Here is a 26,047-nt window from a genome sequence, read left to right as displayed (position 1 = left end):
TGTGTGTGTGGGAGAAGTAAGAGAGACCTGGATTCAGTGATAAATCACCAGCTAATAGAAGCAGGAAGGAAGAAATATGGGAAAGCCGATTTCAAGATGTGTGTCATTTTAGTTTCTGGCGACAGGGTGAGTCTGTTATAACTATTGAATTTAAATAAGATAACAGCTCATGAGTGTTAACTAGAGGCAAGTGACGTAATGAAGGGTCAATGTGGACAGAGGTGTGTGTTGCAGAAAGGATGAAGGATGATATAGTCCCTAAAGATAATGCTATGAAATGAGAGCAGGAAAAATAAATGAGCAAAAATTGTGATTTAAGAGTAAAATAATAAAAAAATGAGAGAATTAAAAGAATTACCTAGTTGTAATGTCCTGTGCAATCAGAGGAATAGCAGAGTTAAGCTGCAGCAGATGTAGATTATTTCTAGATGTCTTCAGCTGTTGTTTAACTGTCTTGTTTAACTGTATTTTCTAAACACTTATTGCAGAAAACACGTCTGCCCCCTAAAATGTCTCCCCCCAAGACTGAATGCAAAGATATAGTGAGGCTTATTTCAAGATAAGTTACAACTGTGCTAATTGGAAGGTGATCAAAGAAGGAAGGTGTGGTCTATTGGGCTTACTCAGGCAACATGAGAGCCATGCCACAGTCATAAAAAAAGGTTCAATGAGCAACAACTTAACATAAGTTACATACATAACATAGGTTACAGTAAATAAAGTTCAATTACATACTTTTCTTCTTTTAAATACAGGCACAGTTGCATAGATGAGATGAGAGGTTCGGTTCATGTACATACTGGGAGTGGGAAGTAGTTAGGACAGTAGAGATGCGGGAGGGGTGAGTAAAAGACCATTAGATTAGATAAGTGACATTAGGCAAGAGTGGAGAGGGATTATGTAACATTCGGCATAGTTGAAGGTGCACTGATGTGGCTGTATATAAATCACTAGGCAGGGGGAAGCTGGGGTATCAGTTAAAGAGTCAGGGTAAATGGAGAAGCAGGTGTGGTTTGAAGGTGTGAATACATAAACATCATAAGTGAAACCAACAAGTCATAATAAAACTGCAGCTGTAAGAATTATGGTTGAGAATGAGATGAGCAGGGAGTGTCCAGGCAGTGCACAATGCAGGTGATGGAGGATATCACAGCTCACAGACGATTGCTGTATGTTGTCCTCATGTAGCAGTATTTCCAGGTAGAAAGTTCCCCTCCTGTTTTCCTCTTGTGTAACGCTTACTCTGCTATCTAAATGTATCAATACACTTGTAACAAATCCACAATTCGAAGAAATCCTCACTTGCTAACAGGCTGACACAGCCTCGAAGTGCTGGTTAAATAGAGTCCGAGAGCCATGTGATCAATTTCCTGAATTAACCCCCACTAATCAATCACACACACACACACACACTACAAAGTAAGCAATACAATTCTTAAACAAACAAATAGTTATAGGGTAAGCATACCATATATCGAATAGATAATACTGCACAACTGATACCTTTAAAGATAACTGGTGCATTGAGATATTTCACAAATATCTAAAAGATAATAATCCACACCTGTTCCATTTAGATATCTACCATATATCTCTCAATGCACCTTCTCATGCTTCATCTAGATTCTCTGTATTCTCTCCTGTCTGACTACCATCCTCATTGCATATATCCTTGTCGTCAAAAAGTTTTATGGCCTGCCACCCTCTGATGTATTTGTGCATATCATTTTTTTTGTGCGTATTTGGTTGAAGCCTCTGTTCAAAAACCAAAAGAAATAGAAAGTGCTCTAAATTCACATATAGCTGAAAAAAACCTGTATAGCTGTCTATTTCTTTTGGTTTTTGGATTTTTACTTTTGAGGGGTAGTGGCAGCCCCTTTAAAAAGCTGCCTTTTCCTAATTACTATTGTTATTTTTTGTAGTCTGTTTTGCTTATTTTTGTAATTAATAAAACACTCATTTTTGTTTATTATTAACCTTGTCCCGCTGGGCCCGAATTATCACGTGGTTTTGAAGCCTCTGCCCCTTTCTCATTGGTTTCTGTGTTTCTCATTCATGCAGTGAAAACAACTTGTAAGTTATGAAATGGTTACAACATGCTAGACACCCCATTGTTATTACAAATTCCATTATACTGCACAAAACTCCTCAGGTGATTAAAATTGTGTGTGGAAGCACGGTTTCAAGTAAGGCAGAGGTATGGCAGAGTGAGACTTAAGCTGGGGGTTCTGTTGCCGCTTCCCCGGCCCCAGCTTAAATCTCATAATGCAATACAGCCATCGTGCACACCACAAATGGGAACATTTATTAAATCTTCTCCAAAGTTAACATAAGAAAATGATCTGTGTATTCCACAATATCATCTGAACTGTACAAGACAAATAACCAATTGTTGACCTTTTCTGTTAACAGTATTCATGTCGGCCATTCAAGGTGTTTCCAGTAATGTTTCAGGGTCCTAAACAAGGCCAGCAAAGATTTGGTTCTGGACATTAAGCAGTTTCTTTGTGGGTCACTGCAAGATCATAGCAGATTATTCAGCAAACTTAAGTAGGTAGATCATTCAGGCTTCTAGAAAGTGGTATGTCCATAACTTCTCAACCAGGTGACATTTCTAGAAAATTAGTTGGCACTTCACTGAAAATACATATTTTATATGGAAGGAAGGGGGGTTAGTGGCAAATGTTTTATTTACTCTTGTTGCACATTTTGTGGTAGCGAACAATCTATTTTACTTTAAAGCTCTATACAGGAAAATGTTGGTTTTGTGGTCTATTTAAATTTACTGGCTGACACGGGACAATTTTACTTCAACTGACCCAAATCCTGCTTTTTTTCATATGCTTTTCAACATGATCCAACAGCACAGAGATGTATACATCTGTATAAATTTGTTACATTTCTTTTTTTATATGCTTTCACTAGACATCAAAAATATTTTGGTTAGCCCACCAATAGATAGTCATTTACCAGAGGTAACTCATAGATGGCAAACAAAGAAACTGAACATGAGTTAGGAAGCTGTTGGTTCTCCTTCTGATCTTGTTATCTTACCTCAATTATAACACTGCAGGCGTTAATTTTCTTTCCCCATTAATTACTGTTTGATGAACTTACTGTTGTGTTGAGTGAATTCTGCCCCTTTGTCCTTGCCTGCCATCTATACTGGCAGTGTGAAGTTTACATTAACTCAAAGCACCACTGAGAGCAACAACAGGCTGAAGTAACACACAATTCCTTTTTTTGGTTTTGTAATTGGCCACACACAAAAAAAACCAACTACATTTGAAGTGAAACAAAAGCTCTGCAGGAAAACAGATATTTCGTAAAAACCTCACAAAGCAATAGAGGTGCATCATCTAAGGATCTTTTTCACAATAAGAATCCTATTAGAAAGAAAACACTAAAAGGTAATTGAATTTCCCTCAGTTATCTTCATCTCTGTCAGCTCCTGCTACAATAACCTACTCTCTAGAGCAGAGATAACTCAATTCCATCCGGATAGCATATGTTATGAATCTCTAAAGCAAACTTGTCTAAATCATTCTGATCTTCTATCAAGGTTGGCTGTGGATATGAACTCTGACAGAGAGCAAACATAAATTTAAGTTTATCTTTTTAATAATTCACTTCTTTCTATTTTGATGGCAGAATTGAACGACATTCTTTGGAATTCTATATTCTCAGGTAACAGGTGCAGATGACCAGATATGTGTGAATTATATAGCATTGGTGCACACTGAGAATAGAGTATGCTGAATGAGACACTACACATTCTTACACAAAAGAATGTCAACTTTTTTGGAAACAAATTTATTTTATTAGTTGTTTTTTTTGTAAATGACAAGAAATAAAACCTTTAATGAGAGGTTTAAACAGTTAAAATGGTGCATATACAGGATACTGTTACAAGCTGCTAGGAGCTATTTAGTAAAGGAACGTTTGAGTACTTTAGTATTGGCTGAATATCTGTACTTATATGTTCTAAAATTTGATATTATCCTCACTGAAGTCCTAATAAATAAAGGAAATCAGGTTAAAACAAAAACACGAAGGAAATGTACTTTTAGGTCTTAAAATAAAATACATATGTATGGAGAGAGATGAGTCTCTATTGCTATCTATATACACATACAAAATGCTCAAAAGCATTTGGACAGACCAGCACTAGTAGTGAAAAAGCATTAAAGGTTTAACTCATCATAACAAATGTTACAGACTCATGCCCAATGATCGCTTCAGTGTCACATACTTTCTTCAAGGGCAAAGTATGTGACATTCGTTGGGTATCAATCAGTCTAACATTTGATATGATGAATTAAACCTTTAATGCTTTTTCACTACTAGTGCTGGTCTGTCCAAATGCTTTTAGAACACCGTTTGCTTACAAGTACCTCGCTGGAATGTGCACAGTGCAGTGAAGACATGAGAGTACTGAGAGCATCTCCTCTATGGACTAATATATATATACACACATACATATACAAACACACACACACACACACACACACACACACACACACACACACACACATACATACATACATACATACATACATACATACATACATATATATATATATATATATATATATATATATACATATATATACATATATACACATATATACACACACACACACAAACACACACACACAAATAGACCTACATACATACATACATACATACAAACATACACACATAGGCAAACCTAGGGGAGGGGAGTTCCTAGTGCCTGGAAACCCCTCTCCAAGCTTGGGGCATTGTATAATTGATGTGGCTGGACCCTGCACCCGCTTCACATGGCTAGTGCACGCAGCATTGCCCCTGTATATTATGGGGTTAAAGAGAGTTGAAAAGCAGCCAAGCACTCTAAAAAATCATTGCCACGCATGCTGGTCACGCCCACTAGCGGCGTGGTTTGGAAACTTTCCTCTGCAAATCCTGTATTTGCCCCTGATACATAAATACACATTATATATAAAAAAAATTACACTTTAATGAATAAAGTGTAACTGTAGTGGAATAAACAGACTGTGAGCGAAGGAAGTAGCCCAGGACTTCCTCACAGTTCAGTCTGTGAAACTAAAACCTGTAGGTGGCAGTTTTGACATGAATACCAAGCATGTGATATAAAAGGGAAGTTATTGTTAGATGGACCAAGTGGTCATGTAGTGATTAACCCCTTGTCACACACACGTCACGCAGTCTCATGGGAGTCCTGTTTTGCGACACATGCTAACAAACCCATACATGCATGGGAAAACATACAAAGATATGGCCCTGGAAAGAACTGAAGCCATGATCCCAGCGCTCTGAGTCAGCAATGCTACCCGCACAGTGGTAGCACAGAAGATATATAGACAAAATTGTGATCCTGAGAGAAGACCTTTTGTGTGTACAGGAGGACATCCTGCCAGTGGTCCCACTGAAGGGCACTGCAACCAACAGCTTCGCCGTCTGACACGGCTAACAGAACAGTAACTTGAGAATAGCTGCAGAGCAAGGTCATGTCCAATGACATTGCTCACATTTTGTTAAAGGATGAAGGAGCTTACATTTATATATTTGAGAATGCAATTAGTAACTGTTTTATTTAAAGGCAACTTGGATTTGGATATGGATACTCAATCCAAACTGCATTTAAGGTAAAAGTCACACAATCTGAGTAAACTGAACCCTCAGATGACAATTAGGATGTGTCCTTTAGGGGCACATCTCTACCATCAAGCTGAAGTCATCCAATGCTTCCTATACATCTGAGTAGCCTTGGTCTGAAATCATAACTTTGAACATTCTGGCAACCTAAAATGAGTCTAATTCTATTATAGATGTTTCTGTATCACTATAACAACTTGTATGGGAAAATCAGGTATTACCAATATGGAAGTTTATGGAAAAAGCAAATATGCAAGATCTCCTCAATAACAAAACAAAGCAGTTTGCGACTCTGCAATGGTATTGTAAATATTCAAAATTTAGACCATCTCTAGGGCTGCACTGTTACAATATCAACCAAATCAAGACTTGTGCTCTATAGTGACTATGTGACCACTATTATTAGTACCTCACTATGTAAGCGTGGTTTGGAAAATATTAATCTCTTAAACTGTACTGACCACAACCCCTCAACTAGAGAGATATTCTAACAATGGTGTGATTATCCTTCACAGCTGTCAACATGTTTTGTATCCAGCTAAAAAAGCACATATGCTCAGCATGCACTCTGTTTAAAGGGATCAGTGCTTAGGTGGGTGCTTGCTCTCTATATTGCATGACTTTTTAATACCTCTCACCATTTGGAAAGCCAAAGCCCCCGACCATAATTATGGTGTGGTCTGCTGTTCTGTACACAATGTGTTCCTATAGAGATGAATGGAGAGTAGAGCGACATGCTTTGAACTTAAATTGAGCAAGCAACATCCAAAATAACCACCACACAGTTGTAATTAGGACTGTAAAGGTGACCCACACCCACATTTTCATAAGACCCAGGGGATGGCTGGGCTGGGGAACAGGGGGCATGTCCCATAGCAGACAACTTGAGCTGTGTCACTGAGCTACCTGCATTTTTTTTTTCTTTAAAATGTTCCGAATAGACTGCTGAGCCAAGTCTTGCCCCCTGGAAAAAATTTGTCAGCCAGCCCCTCATAAGACCACACCCTATTCTGTGTCCAAGAATCAGGACAGTCCTGGAAAAAGGACCTATTTAGAGATAAGCTTTTGGCTTTGTAATCTATTAGACATCATAAATACATGGCAAGCGATTTCACAGTAAGTGTAAATAAAATGCTATGCTTCTTTATCATGCATACATCTAGCCGGGTGATGGGTGATCCCCCTCCCCCCACCAAAGCTTTCATTTGCAGCCACCAGCTGCATTTTTAACACAAAGCATGTCAGTCAAACTTCTGCCCTGCTAGAGATGCCTTGGTCAACTGTAAAGGCGGTTATTGTGATGTAGAAATGTCTAGGAGCAACAACAAGCTGAGCCGTGAATAGGTTGGCTACACAGGACGGGGCCGGTGAGTGCTGAAGCAGGTAGTGAGTAAAGATAGCCCGTCATTGATTGCAACGCTCACTACAGAGTTCCAAACTGGCTCTGGAAGCAACATCGGCACAATTGCTCAACGGGAGATTCACAGATTGTGTTTCCATTGGCAAGCAGCAGCGCACAAGCCTCAGATTACCATGCAGAATGCCAAAACGTCCACTGAAATGAAGTAAAAGCACATCGATATTGGACTCTGGAGCAGTGGAAACACGTTCTCTGGTGTGACAAATCACGCTTCACCATCTGACAGTCTGATGAACAACAATCTGGGTTTGGTGGATGTCCGGAGAATGCTTTTTTTCCCCAAATGCGTACTGTCAACTGTAAAGTTTGGTTAAATATTTAGAATGGTCTGGGTCCCTTCTTGAGAATTGTGTACACTTTGTGACAATGTTTAAGGGAAAGGTTCTTTCCTCTTTCAGCATGACAATGCCCACCATGCACAAGGCAAGGTCCATCAAACAATATTTTCCAGAGTTTGGTGTGTAAGAACTTGACTGACCTGCACAGCGCCATGACTTCAAACTCATCGAACACCTTTGGGAAGAATTAGAATGCAGACTACAAGGCGTCCCTCACCCCCCAACCTCACTAATGTTTTTGTGCCTGAACGCACGTAAATCCCCGAAGCTATGTTCCAAAATCTAGTGGAAATTCTTCCCAGAAGAGTGGAGGGTATTCTAACAGCAAAGGGGGGACAAACTCCAAATGAATGCTTACGTTTTTGGACTGATGTTCAACAAGCACACTGATGTAATGTTCGGGTGTCCACATCCTTTTGGCCATGTAAATGTATTATTGTCAAATTGTTTTGCTTCATCTTTAAGATCCATCATGTGTGTAAACTTCTCGTGGAAAAAAACAAAACATGTAATATTTCATAGATAACATTTTAGTGTAATATCAAGCGTCCACTGCATTGTAATACAAATGGACTTCAGTACTCATTTATTTATTTTTTCTCCGTTATGCTAATATACTGTATTTCTAAGAATTTTCTGTCTTTGTTGCTTGCTTTTCCTTTCCATCAACTCTGAAGCCTTTTGTCTTATCCTGTGATCATAGAAATGCATAATGCTTGCAATGTTTTTTTGTATGTGTGTGTGTGTGTGTGTGTGTGTGGGGGGGGTAAGCACACACACTTCTGCCCTCCTCACAGTGTATATGTGTCTGTATGCATATGCATTAAACTATTTGGTGTCTTTAAGGCATCTCATTTGTACGCATGTGCAGTTTTACAGGCTTAAAAGGTTACTGGCTGTTTTCTTTTTGATTTATTGTTTCCTAAGACAAAGCTGAATCCGTGGAAAAAAGTAGCCTAAGGTCTATAGATCATTATGAAAAGAAACTGGTCTGTGTTTACCACATCTCGAGAACAGAATATAAAGCAGAAAGGAATAAGATTAACATTGCAAAGAATCCTTGAATTTTACACATGATGAAACCAAACTAAAAAGAAAAAAAAGGGTAAATTTAATGCACCTTACAAATGTTGCATTTAATTATTGTTTAGAAATCATGGATAGATCTCTCTTACTCAGCATCATTTCTAAGTGGGGAAATGCACTGGTTATTTTAAATCATATCTTTAGTGAGGTAAAAGGAATAGTAACTTTCATAAAAAAAAAAAAAAAAGACAAAAAAAGACAAAAAAATCTTGCAGACATAATATAAATGCAGCTGCCTACTTTTAAGGAATGGTAGAGGAATAAAAATGCCATTTCAACTCCTTACCAAATACAGAATTAGGTGCTTTCTGCACACAGCCTATAAAATTGCTCAATAGGTGCTATATTCCTCACACTGGCCAATTTCAGGTACTGGAAGTGGAATTCAAGAAAATATACACTTAGCATATACACCAATCAGCCACAAAATTAAAACAATCTACCTAATATTGTGTAGGTCCCCCTCGTATTGCCAAAACAGCTCTGGCCCGTCAAGGCATGGACTCCACAAGACCTCTTAAGGTGTCCTGTGGTATCTGGCACTCAATACATTAACAGTAGATGGGGCCTCCATGGCTAGGACTTGTTTTTCCAGTAAATCATCACTTATTTATATAGCGCCACTAATTCCACAGCGCTATACAAAGAACTTGCGCACATTAGTCTGTGCCCCATTGGAGCTTAGTTTAAATTCCCTAACACATAGACTAGGGTCAATTTTAGAGCAGTCAATTAACTTACTGGAATGTTTTTGGATTCCACAGAATCTTGATTGGATTGAGATCTGGGAAATTTGGAGGCCAAGTCAACACCCTGAACTCTTTGTCATGTTCCTCAAACCATTCCAGAACAATTTTTGTAGAGCGACAGGGTGCATTTCCTGCTGAAAGAGGGAATACAGTTGCCATGAAGGGGTGTACTGGTCTGCAACATAGTTTAGGTAGGTGGTACGTGCCAAAGTAACATCCACATGAATGCCAGGACCCAAGGTTTCCCAAAAGAACATTAGCCAGAGCATCACACTGCCTCTACCGGCTTGTCTTCTTTCCATAGTGCATCTTGGTGCCATCTCTTCCCCAGGTAAACAACGCACACTCACCTAGTCATCAACATAATGTAAAAGAAAACATGATTCATCAAACTGAGCCACTTTGCATTGGTCATTGGTCCATTTCAGTCACTCACGTGCCAAGTGTAGGTGCTTTCGGTGGACAGGGCGTAGCATGGGCACTTAGAACACACAGGGCATTGCAGCTTGCTGTGTAGCCGCAGACCAATCAGACACCTTTTTATTATAGCCAGCATTAACTTTTTCAGCAAATTTTGCTATAGCAGCTTCTGTGGGATTGGAACAGACGGGCTAGCTTTCAATCCCAACATGCATCAATGAGCCTTGGTCGCCCATTACCCTGTCCCCAGTTCACAAATTGTCCTTCCTTGGACCAATTTTGGTAGCACTAACCATTGCATACCAGGAACAACCCAACCTGCTGTTTTGGAGATTCTCTGAACTAGTCGTTTAACCATCTCAATTTGGCCCGTTTCAAAGTCACTCAGAACCTTATGCATTACCCATTTTCCTGCTTACAACATATCAACTTCAAGAACTGACTGTTAGCTTGTTGCCTAATATATCCCTCAACATGACTGGTGCCATTGTAAAGAGAAAATCAGTGTTATTCATTTAATTTGACAGTGGCGTTAAAATTCTGGCTGATTGGTGTACAGTGTGCGCTCACTGAATATCATCAATTGCATGCTAGTATGATCAGAGTAGGTAATTTTTGAAACTTGAAACCCAAGTAAAGGCAAATAGCAAAAACCATATTTGTTTTTTTGGTTAGATCATTTATGCACTAAAACTGGAGTTGGGTGGAGTTCATTAAATTAGAGCAGAAAACTAAACCCCAGAAGGCTACAAGGCAATGCAGTCCTCACTATTACATGACAACATCGTTGCCTGTTGTTGATGCCCCTCTTCAGTGTTTAACAGTTGTTCGTTTGAAAAGTGTCTGCCTCAGCAGAAGGAGAGAGTAGCGTAACAAACACCAGTTCCCCAGATAGAACATATTCAGTATTATACTATAACACCACCCAAAACTGAATTTAGTTTTGAGTGGAGTTCTCTATTAAACTACCCATAAATTCATACATGCATTAAAGCAAACATCAAGACCACAAGGAATTTCTACTACAGAAGATAGATTAGTCGATTTAAGTCTTGAGAATATAATATTACCATCTAGTGATGTTGGGTAAATATGGTTGAATAGTTACAGCTAGTATACATATTGCTCTCATTAACTAGAATTGAGTCAGAAGTATATTTTTTCCTATAAACTCCCAGGCATACAACGAGGAAAGGAGTATGTATGGTTACAGTCTTATTGAAATATTCTCTAGATTGGTTTACAGGTGATACGGCCTGTGTTGTTGTAGGTGCCAGGTGCAAAGCCCCTGTCAATCGTGAGACGAGCTTGCCTGCAGTTGATGTTGAATTATAAAGATTATGACGCTTTCTATAATCTGATCTCTAGAAAGAAGTGAAGTAGTGAGAATAAAACAGCATTTGGGCAAAAAAGATCAGATAAATGTTTCCTGTGCTGGTAAACCAGCAAGTGAAGTCAAGCATGAACCTTCCAAATAAATTATTCTATCAAGTTGTTAAGCATTCCCTATTCCAACAATTATGTAGTGACTGAAGAAGAGAACACGTTTCATCTCTGCAGGACTGTCGTCGAGCCTCTTGATGTGGCAAGTGAAACAAGCTGCCCATTTCTTAATAATAAAGCCCCGCACTGCAGACATCTAACCACATCTCTGTTTGCAATGAAGAGCAGCTATGGATGAAATGCAGGGATTTTAATATACAATGCACAGCTTGAAAGCTGGGTCTGGATAAGCACTGTCTGGGAAACATGGGCCTTTATCGTTACAGTTGTCTTGCACTGCAATTACAAAGTTAAATAGCCAAACTGCAAACAAAAGACATTTAGTAAACCAAAATAAGCAAACATAATAGGAAATATATCTATTAGCACACTATACTTTTGTAGATACTGTGTATATATACAATTGACAGTGTATTCTAAGTTAATTGGTGACAATCAGATAATACAAATAAAGAGGAAAAATAATAAATCCCTTTCACACCTTGTGACACTATTTTCATTAACAGTCACAGCCTTGAAGAATAAAAACCAGTAAAAACTAAAAACAAAGTTGGTTATTCGATGCCTCTAACAGTCCGACTTGCCGTTCCTTTCTACTGCTTATGGTGGGCTTTTATCAAACTCCTAGCGTTGTCACGGATCCTCCCCATAAGTGATGTCCAGGACCCTCCCCTTGACAATGGTGCAGGAATTTGAAGAATCTGCCCCAGAAGGAGAAGACCTGCCGCTCTGACCCTTTGAGACATTACAGGAGTCACCACAGTTAGTAGGTGGATACAGATAAGTTGCATGTGTCCTTTAAATCTCGGATTTATTTGAGGCTCCTCATAAAAAAATAATATATATATAAAAAAAAAACAAAACAGTTTTAGGTGGAATTAAATAAACAAAATAAAAAAACAGATAAACATTCTACACAAAGGATAAATGCAATCAGAGTACAATTTGTTATAGTGCAATGTTTATACTGGTGTAAATGTGTACAACAAACATAAAAAGAAAAGGGCATTTTGAGTTTGTTTTTTTTTTTTTTTTAAATCGGGAAATATAAAATGGTAGAAAGGGAAAGAGGTAAGAAAAAGAGGGATGGCGCAGGGTGAGGATGTTACCTCATGGGCAATAAAAGGGAGATTATATTGAAAATTATAAGCTCAGGATCACCTTCCTCACAGTGTGGGCAAAAGTTAGAGTGGAGACACAATATTATTAAACAGAGTCCAGATAGCAGTAGTTTTATAGAAAGAGGCAGACGAGTTCCTCAAAACACTAGTTTATAAAGGTCCATCTCGTAGGTGTACCAGATTGTGTTCTGGAGCCAGGACCTAATTTAAATCCCAGTTTAACTCATGATAATCTTTCCAGCTTTCATTAGAAATCAACAGTGAATGATAAAGACATTATATGAGTGTCACTGGATAATGAAATCAATCTACAATACTTTTGTCACTACGGAAGAACACAAACAAGAAAAGAAAAGAGTTGGTGAGAATTTAGATGAATAAAGTTATTCTAGCTGTGTGTCCTTAGAATCCTCCATTGAGTCCAGCAGTGAGTCAGGAGAAATTAAGGTAGATCCTAGACTACTTAATCTGGATATGGTGAATGTCATTCTTAAACATATTAATAAATCTATGGGAATTGATGACCTTGACAACTTCTACTCCTTTTCAAGAAGCCCTGGTTCCAGAACGTCAAAACAAAGGCAGAGTGTTTCATGTACACCAAGGGCCTGAATCATTAAGGAGAGCAAAGCAAAAAAAGTAGTAACTTTGTACCTTGGCAAAACCATGGCGCATTGAAGGGGAAGGTAAATTTAAAATGCGGGGACAGATTTATATTTGGGGTAGGGCATGTCCTAGATCAACTTTAAATTTCAGTGTAAAAATAAAGCTATCAAGCATTTGTGTGCTACATGACAAAGCAGTCAGGATTTTCCTAATGTGCAAAATAATAAACTAATTTGCACCCCTTGCATTGTTACATGGTTTATACAGGATCAAATGTACCCCTTTTATTTGCCTTACTATCCTTAAATGACTCAGGCTCCAAGTCTTTAGCGATCCCATAAACAAAAGAATGGAAGTTGTTATGTTAGTATCAACCTAACCTAACATTAAAATCTCCTATGAATAAAAATATGAAGAACTATTATAAGGGATTAATATTATTTATATTTCCAGAAGAAAGCCAGGCTTGACTATACCTACAGTGTAATGGCACTCATTATGAGCCGATACATTTGCATATGGATGTGAAGGAGGAAATGCATGCATTGAAGTTATGCAAAAACGCATTGATTTCATTTGTGTATATATAGATTACAATTACTCTTCCGCTATAACTAGGACTTAATTTGTGGTGGCTGGAAGAGCTCTCTGGTTGCGTCTGCGGCAGCAGATTTACAATCGAAAAATGGTATAGCCATACTTCCCTGTAAAGGGAATTTTCTTTTTGGGCATAAACTCTATTCTGTGATTCAAAACGTTTTTGGGCAGTACATCCAGTTGATTGGATGTATAAGATATTCTCCATTCCCTTTCTCTTCCAACTTAAGGAAGCACATGGTTTTCTGCATTTCAGACAGTATACTGACAGTACTTCATATAAGCCCTTTTGGCCCTTCTGTGACGGAAGACCAGAACAGAAGATATCTCTTTCTGGGTCAACATCTATTAAGTCCTGGGTTCTCATCACTCAAGACCTTACCCCCAGGAGATCTACAAGGCATTACCATATTCCTATTTCTGTATAAGATCATCAAATCCTTATTGTTTCTCTCAGAGAAATATTGGACACTACTATAGTAGGCTACCTCATCAGAACTCAAGTACATCCAGAAGAATGAACATAACACAAAGAAGGCCACGTGAGGCATCCTACAAAAATTCAGGAAAAAAGCAGTGGAAGTAATTGTGAATCTTCTGTTGTGGCTTCATTGTCTATGGCTTATGATTTAGGAAATCCTTCTGAAACAGTACCGGCTTCTGCTATGGAGTAATAACTTCTGTACTATAACTGAACCTTCATCTAAAACCAAAAACAGTGAACGTTAACAGCTTAAAAGCAAGGGAGTCTCTAATAAAATAATTACGGTGCTTTTTCAAGCAAGAAAAAAAATGTTGTTGGTTTATTATAGAATTTTGAAAAATATATTGTGGTATAAACCCAAAAGGGTGATCCCACTTCTGCTAGTATCCCAGAGGTTCTGGATTTTACTCAGGATGGTTTCGACCAAGGTTCTATCTACCCAAAAGGTTTTTCTTTGGGACAACAAACTAGCATTTGATGACCACATCTTTCATTTAATTTTCAAAGAGTATAAGAAAAAGGTGTTCTCTTATCAAGCCTTTCTTGGCACACTGGGATCTCTATGGACCTCGTAATGATTGACTCCTTGGAGTCTTTGCTTTCCTCAAGTGACTAATACTTAAGGTAATATTTCTTGTAGCAATCACATCTGCACAAAGATTTGGAGAATTACTTGCCTGTGCTGTAGTGAACCTTTTCTAAAACATCTAGATGGATAAGGTGGTATTAAAGACGAATCCTGCTTTCCTACCAAAACTGGTTTATGCTTTTCATATCAAGAGATCCTACTTCAATCTCTCTGTTCACACCAACTAATGACAAATAAGAGCGATTTCATACTCTATAATTTCTGTTTATTTATCCAGGACAAATGGATTTAGAAAGATGGATCAGCTTTTTGTCCTTCCTTAGAATTCCTGTAAAGGTTATGCTCTATCAAAGCCTACTCTTGCGGAATGGATCAGAGAGGTCATTGCACAGGCCTACAAGATGAACACAAAGGAGGTGACTGAAATTTTAAAGGCACATTCTAGAAGAGTAGCAAGTAACCATGTGGGTACATAAAGTTCAAGTTTCAGCAGATTTGTGTAAAGCAGCTTGGTGGTCATCTCTCCCTACTTTCGCCAGACATGGTCTGGATGTGACATCCTTTTTTCAGGCTCAGTTTGGAAGGAGAATTCTTTAGACAGGTGTTCAATGAAGTTTAAATGATGCATATCTGTGTTACTGCTTCTTGAACACACCCTATTTTGTATTATTGGGTATATCCCATTAGAATGGCTGAAATGGAGGATGATAAAATATGAGAATTACAGTTCTCTGTTAATTCACAAGAAAAAAAAAAGTGATATTGGAAATAATTACTTGAATAAAATTACCAATTACAAGGTGGTGCTATGATAGAGATCCCAACATCCTCCTACCACCCCTCTAGCATTTGCCTAGTACTGGTGTACTCTTCCATTCCCAGGTTCCACTAGTGCGTTGGTTTGTGGTTCCCACAAGACAAGAGAAGGTATTAAAAAAAAAAAACACACAAAAAAACACCTCTCTTTGAATAGTTCATCCGTTACATAAGACACATTTTCCTCAGAGAATCTTAATATATTCCATTTCCGCATCCTGAATAAGGATTTTTAGGTTTTTCTTTTCCATTCCAATTTGATTCAGATTCAATCAATCAATAAATACTGGTTTACATATGATTAAGACTTTGTTCTGTGGATCAAAACATGCTCTGGGGGTCAATGTCATCCGAGGTATAAAGAAGTTTCATATTTTCTTTTAAACAAATGTGTACTCAGAAAAGCTCTGACCCCTAAACAAGTACATCAGTGCCTGAACATCATAATGCAAAAGTGATGTAAAGGACACTGGCAACCCATAATTGGCCATGTATGTCCTCTGCCACGTAATACAGGAGTGAGTACAGTCTTTAGCAAGGAGCAGGTATTTCCTCTACAAAGCAAACCACTCAGCACCAGAGTGAGCATTAGGGTCTCAGTGAAAGACTAGATGCTATTAAGTTGGTGAGACTCAGCTCAACAGCCGAATAGAAACATTTTAATTGAAAAAAAAAATGCAGGTAGCCCAGTGACCCAGCCCAAGGTAGTTCACTATGTAACCGGCTTGAAAATAACTCCTCTGACCCCAGCTCAGACATATTATAAAAGGTATAGAGAGTGTAGATGCAATTTAATTCCATAAATCAACAACAAAGCTAAAGCAGCAATCCCACTTTCTTCCCTTTAAATAGCATATTAAGTACCTTTTTTCCGAGATACCCTCCTACATCATTATCTCCTTTTCATAATCACTCTGGAGCACAGATAAATATAGCTACCAGTCACAGATACTCAGGCTTTCAGCAGTACAGACACAGCTCAGTGGGCTGTCCTAATGCACCTACAGCCCCAATGCTCATTACATCATGTGCCATGTGACTGTGGTTGCTATGGTAGTCACACGACACTGTAGAATTATAAAGCATTAACAACAGGTGAAGGAAAAAAAAACAAGAAACTTCTACTTCCAACCTATCTCAGTGATTAAAGATTTTTAATTTTTTCATCTGTTTGCTGCTTTAAATATCTAAACAAGGATGTGAGCACCTCAAGTGGAGGTGTAAGTGTCACGAAGGGTGGGGGGGGAATGAAAAAAGGATGGATGAAGTTACGAAAGGAGGTGATGTAGACATGGTTCCATGTTATTTAAGAAAAAAATCTGATTTGTGAATTCCAAGAAAAATGAGCCATTAAACACCTATCAGCCAGCAGACCCAGGGGCGGATTGGCCATAGACCTTACAGGGAAGTTTCCCGGTAGGCCGATGGCCTAACGAGGCCACCTGGAGGCCACCTCAGATTTTCCCGGGGGGTGCGTTTGGATGCGACGGGGGGAGGCACGTACAGGAAAGCAATCTAAAATATTGGTGTTCAGTGGGCAGCAACAGGCAGCCAATTGCTAGGCTCCCACGGTGCTGTTCAGCAGACAGGAAGTCTGACTTCACTTCCTTTCTGCCTGATGTGAGAAGAGACGCTGCTCAGAGCAACTGAAGGTAAGTGAGGGGGGCTTAGTATACTATACTATACTAAGGGGGGGTCCCATACTATACTGAGGGGAACTACCTATACTATACTATTGGGGGGCTACCTATACTATACTAAGAGGGGGCTGCCTATAGTATATTATACATTTGCCCTGCATGGCTTTAGAGATGACCCACTGTGTGTAAAGTCATCACATCTAGGTTTTCCTAAATGTTACTACAACCAAAGTCCTGTAGTTCTAAATCCCGCCTACTTTTGTGTTGGCCCCACCTACAGTTATTTTGGTCCCACCGACATGAGGCCACTTCAATAATTTTTTCCAGGGCCACTTTAAGTTCCCAATCCGCCCCTGAGCAGACCCATACGGTAGGCAAATAATTCTATTAACTAAACTGGCCCCACTTAACCAAGACCCAATGCCTAATTAATTGATGCAATTTTCTAAGGTGGAACTGTGGTAGGGTAAGCTCAGATTTAAAGTTGATGGTCTCTCTACATTCAATCCAGAAAATCAAGTCGAGATGAATTCATTATAATAACCCATAACAGCTAGTGAGATGTCCTCCACATTCACGTAGAAGTCAATTCTCGAAAAACAATCTTTTATGGTTACGGTAGAGGATCTCCATCTTGGGGGAGAACTCAGTCTGAACTTTTGCCTTTTGGGAATGAAGAAATTGTTTCCTCTAATTCTGTCAGATAAAAAGGGATGTCCATAAATGTCATCATGTCTAGAAATAATGGGAAAAATCTATAGTTTCCTATTATGAGGCTATAAGTTATTTGGTCTGATTATATTTATGTGTTGTCCATTTCCTGCACTATCCTAAATGAAGTAAATGAATGGGTGCCAAGTGCTCTGGCCAGAAGGTGGCAAGTTAATTACCTCAAAAGATGAATGGATCATATGGCCAAGTCAGTCTAAATTCTGCTGGCGTCAGATAGCAGATGTTTTTCCATGTCTTCTGGACATGCCCGGTGATCCAGGCTTTCTGGGGTGAGATATCCGTTTTGAGTTCGGAGGTCCTGCGAGTTTGTCACTCTTGACCTGGAGGCAGCCCTCTTACATAGATACCAGTCTGTGATCCCTAGCTATAAGCGCTATGTATTAGGACACATACCAATAGCTGCTCGAGCAGCAATAGCTCAGAACTGGAAGTCCCCTGCTCCCCCCAGCATAACTAAGGTCGTGTCTAAGATCCAGTATAGTTTCGAAATGGAAACAACGAATGTGCCCTATACGCCATCAGCCTCCAATCCAATATTCAAATGGTTTAGCTGGCACGAATATGTCACAGTGGGCTCCGGCAGAGCACGAGTAGCCTCAAGTATTTTACCCCCTCCCTCCCCAACAGCCCTCATAGAGGATCCCCAACCTAATGAATAGGTTCTGCCTGTGTGTCATTTGAGCCACCTAGGTATTAATATGTCCCCATCTGGGGTATTATGGGAAAGACCAATGTGTATATTTTATTTCTGCTTCTTAAAGTTACGTGCATGTTATAAGATCGCTGTTCCAATTGAGTGACTCCCCCCCCTTTATTCTGTTGTTACCCTTTTGTTTGTCCCTTCAACTGTGTTTGTTACCCTTTCTTTTTTTCTGTACCCCATTTAACTCATCAAAACTCAATAAAAATTTATTGAAGTAAAAAAAAAAGATGAATGGATCGCAGCACCTACAAAAGGTCTGATATTATCCTGTCATTAAGAACTTAATTTAAGGTTTCCCCTTTCTCAACCCACTCAGCATAAGATTCCTTGGATGAGGAGGATTTGCGGCTGGTCTTCAGGTTTCAAGTTTCCTCAGCAAAGCCAATTTTTAAGCTTCTTTTTCCCTTTAGAAGGGAACCTAACTGAATGCCTTTTACCCTCATAATGCATTTATGCGCCTCCCATTTCATTACCTTCAAAAGGTCAGGGGAATCATTCAAATTAATGTAGTCATCTATGCCATAACATTTGTTTCATATTGGCAGTATTTCAATTTACATCAATCAAGTGTTTGCGATCCAAAAATGTCCTCTCATTGCACTGAGCTCTACTGGAAGTAAGCATGCAGAGTTGACATTTAAGCCCTTATTAGTCTTAAATTTCTTCAGAAATTCCCTTTTCAACAAGTTACAGTGTTTATTCTATATTTGCATTTTATGTTCTTCCAATCTCAACAACCTATAACAACATCCTGCTCACCAAGAGATGGCTTGTACTGAATTACTGGGTGGAGAAAGTTTGTGTAATTTTGAGGGTCCTAGATACCAGACTCTCACAAATTTAGTATTGTAGGGGGGGGGGGGTTAATTACACCATATTTTTATTTGCAGGTAGGGCTTTTCATTGAAGACAAACAAATGCAATGAATAATGACACTGCATCACACTAAATGACACTTAAGCTCAGGTTTGTATTTGTGAAGGGCACTAATCACTGAGGCAGATGCCTTTTGGACCCAAGCTCCTAAGACAACTACACTGCCTCACTTGGTCAAAAGATATCTTGTCATAAGCTTGGAACATCAACTTTATATGAATGATATCCAAATATACCGCTCTTATTTTCACTCACACCTGCATTACCGTAATTACTAATTGATCAACTGCATTATGTTCCATACCCACCGATGATAAAAAGACAAAAAAAAAATAATAATGTTTTACTAGCATTTTTTTTATTGCTAGTAAAAGCATGTAAACAGGTATGGGGATGGAACCACTGCTTTCAATAATCCTACAGTCAAGAGCACTTGCGGCACAAAGTCATCCTTTGGAACCTTCCTGCTCTAATTACTTGCATAAATGTATTGGGGTCATTAGTGTGTCCAAGCTCTGGCTACCACCACACATCAAATAAGAGTGCATTTGACTTTCAGTATCACAAGTGTTTTCCTTGCCAGTGGGTAACTAGTCTTACATTCTAGTTGGTCATAACATTGGACATATTCAAGATACACCTGGTAAAATTCCCTCTTTAAATGCTCATGACATTCACAACATATCAAATACTATATTTTATGATTCCTTCATCACAGTTACTTCCCATGATCACTGCTTAGGTGTTATCTTTGCCATCTCTCTTTGCTGAATTTGACATATTTAAACACTAACCTAAAATGCCTGAACAGCCTGTGATTTTGTGATACAAACTTCCTGCTTTAGAATCAAACCATGCATAGGCCCACAATGTCTGCTGATACCAATCGATAGCTGTTCTTATAGCCCCTCTACTCAGATGCTGCAAAAATGATCATTCAACTGGTCAATACTTGTGCTATTTCAGTCCACTGATGACTATATTTTAACTTCCCCAAATTCACGAATAAAACTATTTCCCTAGATCCTGCAAACATATGTAAACTTATCTAAAAACATACACTCCAAATAGCTTCTTCCTCCGTACTTAGGAACCATTGCATTCCTCATTACCTCTTTCAATACAAAAATAAATTCTCAGACAAATCCTGCTTCGTTTAGGGAGACTCAACCTCTCTCTCTCATGCATGCAAACCTCTACAACTCCCCAGACTTCCATACATTGAAAACCAGATGTGTAGCTAGCCCAGATGCATGGCCCCATCCCTTATCTTGGCTTTTGACCTTTTCTCCCACAAAATTAAAATCTCTTCAAGCCTTTCGTTCCACTTTATTGCTCAGTATCTGTAAGTGTAATTCCACACAAACTAATGCAGCACTATGGAATATTCTGGCACCAAATAAAACGATTAGTAAGAATTACATTAAACAGTTGAGTCAGCTGCCACAGTAAATGTTAATACTAAATGAGATGCACCCATAGCAATAAAAAGGCAGGTCACTGCGATCATGAGCAAGTGACTGAAGTTTAACAATTTTCAAATATGGGGGACCTAAGCGATGTACCAGAAAGCAGATTGTTAGAACTATGAAAAACAAAACTAAATTTTAATTATACTAAAAATGTGCTTAATTTGCATCCAGAGTATGTTACCATTCTCACTTCCAACATTTTGTTTATGTGTTACAATAAACAGACTTACCTCAAACTCCGAGTGCCTGTGTATTTCCTCTGCTCGCTGCCTGCTCAGGATAAATTCTGCTTCGTTCGCGACTCTCACCAGGTGATCTTTCATGGTTTGGCTCAGCAACCTACAAGACACCGCAGAAAAAAACCAGTACATTAAAATACCGAATATGCGCTGTACACGGATGAAATGTACAAACTTTATCCTACATAACAAGCCTCTGTTTTCAATTAAAAAAGTAGTCTTAGATGCAAATTGTATACCTGGAACAGGTGAAGTGTTTCTATTAACAAATTTGGCATGTAATCTGTAAGATCTTAAAAGCTGCTTTGGAGGGAGAAGACCTACCATCACAGTAACACACACTTTATACAATTTGAAAAAGAAAAAACAAAAAATAAATAAATCAAAAACACACAAAAACAGAACGGTCAGCTGTGCCTCACCACAGAAATCAGCATACCTTTCAACAATCTCAATTTTTGTGGGTCAGACCCGATTTTCAAAGATCAAAAGGGACTGTGGCCCTACCAGAAAAGGGTGTGGTCTTGCAAGGAATGTGTATGACATGATTTGGTCAGATCTGGGGTGTGACCTATTTTGTCCCACTTTTGCAATCAGAAACTTTGAAGTTATCACACAGCATTTGTCATTTGAGCTTTTCGTCCTATAACAACACCCTTTACTGACTAACAGCAGTGAAAATATCTGTACCGGGAACTCAGGTTAAGACATAGTCTATTTACCATCATGCAATTTAATGCAGTGTTGTAATCCATGCTACTTTTCACTTTCTTTATCCATTTGTTCTGTATTATTAACAATCCACCAAGCAAAGATGTCATTATAAATAAGAATTTCTGGGGTAAATGCTAAAATACAGTTATTTACATCCCTCTACCTATTTTCCCCATGTAAGCATCTCCAGTTGCCTGGAAGTTAGCGGTTGCAGGTGTAGTTTAAAAATATAAAGAAATCAAAGTAAAAAATTGTATTTAGTAAATGCTGCATAAGAAAAGTGGCAATGACATCCGCAATAAGCATTCATCCCTCCGTGCGGATTTACCGAAACATATTAGTTGCAGACTATCCTAAGTTTTTGATCCCATGACCTAATGTGACCACCATATTTTTATATTTAAAGTTCTTTTGATTTTACAAGGAGCTGAGGGACATCCATTTGTCACTTTCTCCCTAGCATGTCTAGCTACAACTGTAAGTAGGATGTCAAGTCCTTACATAAGCGCTGCTCACATATGATAGGATGACCTTCACATTTACATACGGTGCTATTCCTAAAACAGAAGCAATTCCTGAAATGATCTCCCTAAAGCCGGACAGGTTTTGAAGCAAACGTTTAAGAATTTCCATTTAATATAACATGTACTAGGAAGCCTGGTTTCATTAATAAAAACAAACTAAATACAAAATTACGTATATAAAAATCACTACTAACCTACGGGAAATAATAATCTATATTTGCATTTAAAGCCTAAAACACTACAGCCAAATGATTTGAAGGAGCGCTTGCCGTTAAGAGGCAGCATGTAACATGAAGATTAGCCATTAATTTGCTAATGATGTTATCTTGTCACTGGGTAACATACATTAGTGCTTCTTTGTAGGGAGATACTACATGTTATCTATAGTAATGAAACTTTAATAAAGGGCTAAGTCTTAAGCAGTCACTCTATAAATAAGGTCAAGGCAGGCCACCCCTGCATAATAGGAAACAACAACAGAACAGGCACAGGCAGTGTAACTGAACACTCTTGTTACTGTTCTGTGACCTTTGGGATCAAGGTTGAGAGAAAATGTCTCCATCTTCTGGCTTCTGAAACTAGTATGAAGCAAAGAATTACAAAATTTGTTTTACAAGCCAAGAGGTTAAGCTCTATAAGAAAGGAAGGTAAAAGTAAAGATTGCATAAACTGGGGTTGTGCTTTTATACTCTACAAGACAAATTAATCTTTAGATGTGTGGAGTTTGTATATTCTCTCTCTGTGTTTGTATGGGTTTTCTTTGGGTGCTCTGCATTACTCCTACACTCCAAAGACATAGTGGTGAGCCAACTGGCTTCTGACAAGAATGAACTCTAGTGAGCTAGTATGTTATAGATTGTAAGCTCCACAGGGGCAGGGACTGGTTCAATTATTACATATTCTCTGTAAAGCCCTGCAGAATATGTAGGCTTAATATAAATAACGGTTAATAAATAAATACCTTTTAAAGCCCCAAAGTGACACGTATAGCTTTTTATGTTAGTTCTCATAACTCATTAAAGTACAATTTAAGTGATGCACTACTTTGTCAGATAGCACAGATATGATTAAAGGGCTGATTAACACAGATTTTTTTTTTCCTGTTTTTGTTTCTTTATCTATCACATTGGCAGGAATTATTGATCACATCTGCTATATTCAACCATTAGCATGAGCTCCCACAAACAGGGAGGTGTGCAGCAGATGTGAACAAAAACAATACTAGCAATTAAAGGGCAAGCTTCAATGTGCCAGAGTCAGACATACAAGCTCCACATCCTTTCCTCTGCACTATACAGCCTGGACAGAGACAACAGAGTACTTAGAGGCTGAAAGACAGACAGGGCTGGATAAAGATTTATCACCTTATGTGTTTGCCTGACCTGCACACCATAAAAAGATGGGGAGGCAGAGTCTGAGTGTCGGCAGGGAAAGCCCGTTATGTGGGGTGCTAGAACCCGGTTGTCCCACCTTCATAAGGCGAGGATAACACACACACACACACACACACACACAACGTATTTGGTGGATCTTGTGGTTTGGGATAATCAGATTACATTGTGTGTGCCCTCTCTACCCGCTGACTCATTCCTGCACCTCCTTCATCTACCGGTTCTGTTTTTATGTATGATTTGTCGTATCGACTGTTTGGTGCAGCACAGTTTTGTGGTGACCTAGCATATAGGTGCAGATTTCAGACATTTATTTCTAAGATACAAATCCAAAAGCTTATTTATATATGAAATGATGATGATGATGTACCACAAGGATAACCCTGTATATATTTTGGGGCTTTATTTTAATTTATTTTACATTAGGTAAACAACCCAAAAAAATAAAAATGAAAAATCGTTTGGTGTGCCATTTCTCGTGTTTACGCGACAAATAACGTAACTTCTATAAAGTTCCATGAACTATATTAAACAGTGTATACAAGTAAATGTAAAGATACCGGGCTTTCTGGCCCAAATCTACCCACTTCACACTGGCTGGCCACCCAGGAGTGCTTTACTATGCCAGGGAAGCTGACCCAGTACCTTCTAAGGTCCTATAGTCGCACAGGCAAATGCAGTTAGATAAGTACAACAGTACATTTACTGTAATAAAAACAACACTAGATTATATACACACAGTAAATTAATGCCAGGCAGGTTCACCACATCATCTGTCCCTTACCCCGCTAGCTTAAGGAGTTACAGTCACCTGGCTGTCCTGACTTGAAGACCCATGGATCTGCAGATGTAGTTTACTGGTAGAGAATGGTAACTCACAACCAGCCACTCTGCAGATTCCAGCCATCAATCCTTAGAATAAACCCCCGCCCCCCCCTCCCCCCAAAGGAAGCTTCTATTATATTTTTTACTTGTGAATCCCCAAAAGTTTAGAATAGGACTATTTTATTTTGACAAGGTTTTTTTGCGTCTAACTGGAGCAGGGACAGTAAATTCCAACCCTGCAGGAGGCCCTTCATGACATCATACATCAGGATGTCAGCCATTGAACGTGGGGCTAAAATCAGTTAACAATAGTTTCTAATTCAGCTAAATTTACCAGCCATTTTACCTTTTGTGGTCTACATTACCAATTGAAATCTGATCCAATTGCAACAAAAACATGGACTCCGGCCCTTTCAATGTCACTTTTTTTTAGCAATGGGAGTCACCAAAAGGAGCAACAGTAACCGATAAAGATTACCCTCTAGCCGTTGCTTTTTAAAAGTAATCCTCAAAACTCTGATGTCTAAAGACCCACTGAGATAGCTTGGTTGGTACCTCACAATTAAGGTAAATGGGGAAATTACTTTAGGAAAAGAAATTAAATAGTTTTAATAAAAGTTGAATACCTATAGAAAATCCAAGTAATACAAAAGTAATGCATAAAAAGCATATAATTAATCGATTCTTGACAGATATTCGTTAGTATATAATAGGCATGCAAAAGAGAAAATCAGCAGTGAAATAACAATTCTATATTTAATACCAGGTAAAATATATTATCAAGAAAACGAAGACCTGGTTATTATTGACATTGTGCCAGCTTGGGGTGCATTAACGTTTATAAAGTGAAAGTTACGCTACTACCTCCTTTTTTCCACTTAAGTGAGGATACCTCTGTCAATGTTTAAAACTATCCACAGACTGGTATTAAAGATGATTTGGAGATACTGTGTACCTAGCTAAAGCTATGACATCTTGTAGCCCCTGAGCAATGCTGGAGGGCTTGCACTCCCTAATACAGGGGCAGAATTACAAGCGCTAACAGACAAAGTGGCCACTGTTGTGTGGGGGTTCAACAATGCCAGGTAGCCCTGCACTCTGAGGCCAGACTTCAAACACCTAGTTCTCGGGCTCCCAACGCCTCATCTCCCGTGTGGTATGATAAACAACCTGAATTCCTCTGTCGCCAAGGTCTCCTTCTGGATTTTTAAGTGTATTATAAGCTTGCCCAATATTTTCCACCAGGGTACCATTTGGCCATTTATGGATTTTTATGAAACGGTACCAGGTTCCAGTGCACATGTGTGTTAGACATCATCAGTTGAGGCTCGAAGAATGGTCCACGTTCCAGCTCAGAGACACCGATCTGTCTAAGCATCTCATCGATATACAACTTCCAAATCTGCACATTTCTTGCTAGAGTGGATACTGTACTGGTAGCACAAGGTGGTAATGATGGCCTTAATGAGGATAACGACAAAGATCCAGAGGTACTTCCAAAGATGACAATTTCTGCTAGGGACCGGCTTATTCAAAATAATGTT

The 26,047-nt window shown here is 38.8% G+C and overlaps 1 protein-coding gene across 1 annotated transcript in view; it reads right to left on the bottom strand.

Annotated features, from left to right (window-relative positions):
- The window catches only part of LRBA (LPS responsive beige-like anchor protein), a 478,343-nt gene that overhangs the window by 284,365 nt on the left and 167,931 nt on the right, over nt 1-26,047 (bottom strand). The window contains exon 35 of the mRNA XM_075198883.1: nt 21,041-21,149. Within this exon, the coding sequence (XP_075054984.1) occupies nt 21,041-21,149 (109 nt within the window). The remainder of the gene's footprint in view (nt 1-21,040; nt 21,150-26,047) is intronic.

This window comes from Mixophyes fleayi, chromosome 1 (genome assembly GCF_038048845.1).
Source record: "Mixophyes fleayi isolate aMixFle1 chromosome 1, aMixFle1.hap1, whole genome shotgun sequence".
Lineage (NCBI taxonomy): Eukaryota > Metazoa > Chordata > Amphibia > Anura > Limnodynastidae > Mixophyes > Mixophyes fleayi.
The sequence above is the reverse complement of the archived record's forward strand: the minus strand, read 5'-3'. Positions and strand labels throughout refer to the sequence as shown.